At 35.8% G+C, this 5,302-nt stretch overlaps 1 protein-coding gene across 2 annotated transcripts in view; it reads left to right on the top strand.

Annotated features, from left to right (window-relative positions):
• LOC106869329 (spatacsin) overlaps positions 1–5,302 on the top strand; it is a 110,830-nt gene that overhangs the window by 84,378 nt on the left and 21,150 nt on the right. For both annotated transcript variants that reach the window (XM_052974099.1, XM_014915038.1), the window contains exons 37-38: positions 705–847; positions 4,191–4,298. In XM_052974099.1, the coding sequence (XP_052830059.1) occupies positions 705–847; positions 4,191–4,298 (251 nt within the window). The remainder of the gene's footprint in view (positions 1–704; positions 848–4,190; positions 4,299–5,302) is intronic.

Below are 5,302 nucleotides of genomic sequence, written 5' to 3'. Positions count from 1 at the left end.
ATGTCTTTGTTATATGGACTGTTAGATATGTAATTCGTCTGACGTTCCGTGTGTCATGTGGTTCGTCTGAGTTCATTGTTTCATTGTTGTTGTCTTGTGGGACTGTCGTAGTAAAATGTCATTGATATATATATGGCGGACATGACTTTTGTTTATTCATAACGAACATTGGGTGAGTGCGTTCTTTGTATGTAATTGAACAATAAATGTAATAATTAAACTGTATAACTCGTTTTGTTATCTCTGCGAGTTCACCCGAGGGAAACATAACAGTCTTGAACTTAGAACATATGTTGTTAGCACAGGGAGCAACATTGTCAATTTTATCAGCTACATATAACTGGATATTCTTACTAATATTAACTACTCAGCTATGAAATGGCAATCATTCCCTTGCATTTTATTTTTCCTAAATTTAGTCGACTAGGAAAATAAGCAGTTTATGTCTTCTAAAGAAAACAACACAACGTTTGTGTCTAGATTTTGATTTTTTATTTAGTACTAAATCCCATCTTCTTTATCACTGGTATGTATTTTCGCTATTGTGCATCTAATTGCCATAACATATAGCTGCTCTAAAAGATAGGATCTATAAACTAAAATGTATATTGGTTATAAATTGGTTTGTTAAGTAATTTTGATCATACAAATGCATTAATAAAGGAAGTTAAAATTAAATTTTTCTTCTCAATTACTTTTTACAGTTTTAACTGTACAAACTAATATGCTTATCCTGGCCCATCATTGCCACACATCAGCATGTAATATGGAAGGAATTTCTAATGTTCTAAGAGCTGCTCGTGTTTTAAACCAGCGCCTTTCACAGGCTGAAGAATTTAATTTGATGGTAAGTGCATTAAACTGATGCATGTTAGGTTTAATATGCAAAAACAAAATTTCTGATCAAAATCTTGTTATCTAGTCAATTTATTTTTCCACACTTTTCCTCTCAAAAGAACTATACAAAGGTAAGTATAAGAGAAAAGAATCTGTGGAGGCTAGAATTTATCCACTCTGAAAATTTAACAAAACTACAAGAGGGAAGAGTGCATCATGAAATATAAACTAAGATAGATGGAATTAGACTGAAAATACATTTTATGGTGTGAAATTATTTACAAAGAGTTTATTATATATGAAAGAAAAATTGTTCTATTAAAATTAGTAGAGGAAAGCATGTTCCTTAACAATTTCATTTAATATTAGTCCTACTTTTGATCATTGGTGTCTTTAATTAAAATCATTTCTAATAAAATTCACTTGAATACTCTTCACAAATTGAGCATTAAAGTTGAATTGAAACAAATGTTTTCTTTTTGCACCCTCACCACCCCAACAAAATCCATGCTGGGTATTGTCCAGCAAGTCATTTTCTTCTAGGAATGTTATCAGTTTCCTTATAGCGATTCATTCCATGACTTGCTGATGCCTGAAATCAGAAATATGAGTCTGTATATTTTACCCCCTGCTTTGGATAGGGCTTATGATACCACCTTTTAGCTTTTTAGGAAGTTTATTACTTGAAGTAAACTCTGGAGAAGTATCTGAAGTAGTTTTGCTAAAACTTGCTTACATGACTTCAAGAGAAAAGCTGGAAAACCATCAAGACCAGTTGCTGAGTTTAGACCCACTTCATCTATGGCTGCTGTTACATCTACCTCCTCAATGTCAATGGAGTTGATGGTTGCCACCTTCCACTGCAGAGGTGTAATCTCATAGAACTCAGCTAGGTTATTTATTTGCATGTATCCCAATGAGAAGGTAAAGACATTTTAAAATTGTTCATTGAGCACTTCCCTTATCTTTTGGGGACTCATGGTCAATGAACCATTCTCTTGGAACAATGGTCCTATTTTGTACTGGACTGTGGCTGTTTCCTTTGCAACTTCATAGAAACCTTTTAGAGTTTGTTTTTATACTTTCCACAGATCTGTCTCTCTTTCTCTGTCTGTCTGTCTGTCTCTCTCTCTCTCTCTCTCTCTCTCTGTATAGGAGACTTTATGTGTTTGTGAAGATATGTGTATATAAAGATATGTATATGAATATATCTGGGAGTATATATATATATATATATATATATACATACATACACACACACACACACACACACACACACAAACCATAAAAAGTGAAGAGGTATGAGAGGTGAATATATTTATTTAACCACCTAGCTATTGGATTGTGGCTGTTTAACAGCATTTAATATGTAAACATGATGAATGATATGAAGGCCATAATCCTAAAGATAACAAGTGGCTAAATAAATAGATTCACCTCTTATACCTCCTGACTTTTTATGGTTTATATACTCCTCATGAAATAGTTTCATTGATTAAATCTCTTGGATTTCAGCTGCATAGAACTCTGCACTGTACTCCTCCATATTGGATTACCATGTGCCCTGCTAGCCGGATCCACTCAAGGAGCTTTCCATGATAGCCACATGATCCTATGAATCTATATATTGCACAACAAATTTGTGTGTGTGTGTGTGTGTGTGTGTGTGTGTGAAGGCATGTGGCTTAGTGGTTAGAGCATTGTACATGTGACCTCTAGATCATGGGTTTGATTCCCAGACAAGGCAGCACATTGTGTTCTTGAACAAAAGTCTTCATTTCACATTACTCTTCGAACATTTCGTCATTTGATGTATGGCACACTTATGCATCTGTACAGGGAATGTCAATATTATGGAGTGCGTATCTGATTACTAAATCACTTAATTGCAGTCACAGCATATATGACCTCCCAACCACCGTCACCACAACTCATATTACACATTCTCTGCACAATAGAAACCATAAAATAACAATAAAAATATAACTGATGTAGCATACTTGTGCAATTCTACTTTGTCACACATTTCAGGAACAGGAGATACATCTGGTGATGCAGTAGAATCTTACATAAATTTCATCATTCTCAATAATAATGATAATAATAATACTGTGATGCAATGCTAGGCACTGGCTCTCATTGGTTTCTGATTTTAACTGATTGGAAGTGTTATCATGTACACGATTTATTTTAGTGTAAAAGATGGGCTACAGCAAATGTTCTGCTCAGTATCCCAGATCTACTTGTCAGTTGTTTTGACCTTAACCAGTTAAGTGCGTCCCTTGGTGGCTGATGATATGTGCATCTGTGATCATGAACAAAAGTACTTAGTGAGCATCATAGATTCACCTCTGGAAACATGGGTGTTTCATTCGACATCTTTAAACAACCCTTGTTGAGGGATCTCTTGAGCAGGATGGGCTACTCAACTTGAAGAAAATTCTAACTGGGCCCTACCTGCAAGATCATGCACTGTTTATCTTGATTTGAAATCACCATGTCATGCACATATGGTTGTGATGCATGTGCATTTATAAGACGGGTAGTCATGATGGGTATATTGGGCTTCATATATTTGTACCCCAGTGTCACTTTGATGGCAGGTGCTACTCTCACTCAATAATAATAATAGTAAATGCTATAATAATAATAGTAATAATGGTTTCAAATTTTGCCTCAAGGGCAGCGATTTTGAGGGAGGGATGAGCTAATTACATCGACCCTTCCCCAGTGTTCAACTGGTACTTATTTTACCAACCTTGAAATGATGAAAGGTAAAGACGACCTCGGCAGAATTTGAACTCAGAATGTGCAGACAAACGAAATGCCACTAAGCATTTTGCCAAGCATTCTGAGAGTTATGTAGAAAGCTTGGATTTGTCCATACTGTTAAGTGGTATGAACACAAACCTAGAAAAGTGTTAGAAAATAAGAAATGTAAGATGTTGTGGGATTTTAACATTGTGCCTGACAAAAAGAATAGAAAGTGGCAGGAATTTGACTTTACAGAGAAAGTCAATATGAGAAGTATAGAAAAAATAGCTAAGTACCAGGACCTAGCCATTGAGTTACAGAGGCTATGGAAAGTATAGGTAAAATATATTCTTGTAGTTACAAGTGCATTAGTAATTATCTCTAAAGATTTGAACAGATAGATATAGGAAATAGGCATAAAACTTAATTCAGTGCAGCTCAAGAAAACAATGTTATTAGTGACAGCCTGGATACTTGAGGTTCTCAGTATCTAAGATTACTTGTAGCTCACTGTTAGGAATTGTTCCTTTCCAACAGTCTGATTCATTGTATATATATGAAATAATAATGATTGTATATATCTCTTTTTGTTGTTATAGATCAGCCTTTTAACAGGTGTTGGCCGCTTCAATGAGATGACCTACATATTTGATGCTCTGAAGCAACATCATCAGTTTGAGCTGCTGATGAGGAAAGGAATGGAAAAGGTAATTTGGTTGTTCTTTTGTTTTAGAGGTTCTTAATCTTGTAAATGCTCTAAACATTTTATTATCTTTCTTCTTATAACTCTCAATATTATACAGTGTATTTCCTAGAGTTCATTATTCAATTTGTCAGTGTAATTTTTAGCCATAGTATTGAGATTTGCATCATAAATTTAGTTTATCAAACTTTATTGGAAAGCACTGTTCTATATTTAAGAGATGAGGAATTATGTACATTATTTACATTTGACAGATATTTGTCCTCATCTTGTTTGTTGTTAACACAACGTTTCGGCTGATATACCCTCCAGCCTTCATCAGGTGTCTTGGGGAAATTTCAAACCTGAGTTCTCATTCCTAAGGTAGTATTTTTCGAAAAATATCTTAGGAATGAGAACCCAGGTTTGAAATTTCCCCAAGACACCTGATGAAGGCTGGAGGGTATATCAGCCGAAACGTTGTGTTAACAACAAACAAGATGAGGACAAATATCTGTCAAATGTAATTAATGCTCATTGGAAAGACAATACTTTATAAATATGGTTCTAATAAATTTACTTGGATGTGTAATGTCAGTGTGCATACTAGACAGAGTGTAAGTACCTTGAGAGAAAAGTTGAACCTAAGAAGCATCAGTTGTGGTGTGCAAAAGAGACGATTGCGTTGGTGTGGTCATGTGGCGAGAATGGATGAGGATAGCTGTGTGAAAAAGTGCCACACCCTAGCAGTGGAGGGAACCTGTGGAAGAGGTAGGCCCAGGAAGACCTGGAATGAGGTGGTGAGGCACGACCTTCGAACATTGGGCCTCACTGGAGCGATGAATTCTGACCGAGACCTTTGGAAATATGCTGTGCGTGAGAAGACCCGGCAAGCCAAGTGAGACCTAAATCCAAGGCCTCTGCCAGGGGTGTAGCCAGCCCACTTATGCATACCTTTCCTTCATTGGACACTAAACTCCGCTTGCGAAGACCTGTTGAGGCAAGTGAAATCGAAATCAAATTAAATTC

The sequence above is a fragment of the Octopus bimaculoides genome, chromosome 17, assembly GCF_001194135.2.
Source record: "Octopus bimaculoides isolate UCB-OBI-ISO-001 chromosome 17, ASM119413v2, whole genome shotgun sequence".
Lineage (NCBI taxonomy): Eukaryota > Metazoa > Mollusca > Cephalopoda > Octopoda > Octopodidae > Octopus > Octopus bimaculoides.
This window is presented reverse-complemented; position numbering and strand designations above follow the sequence as displayed.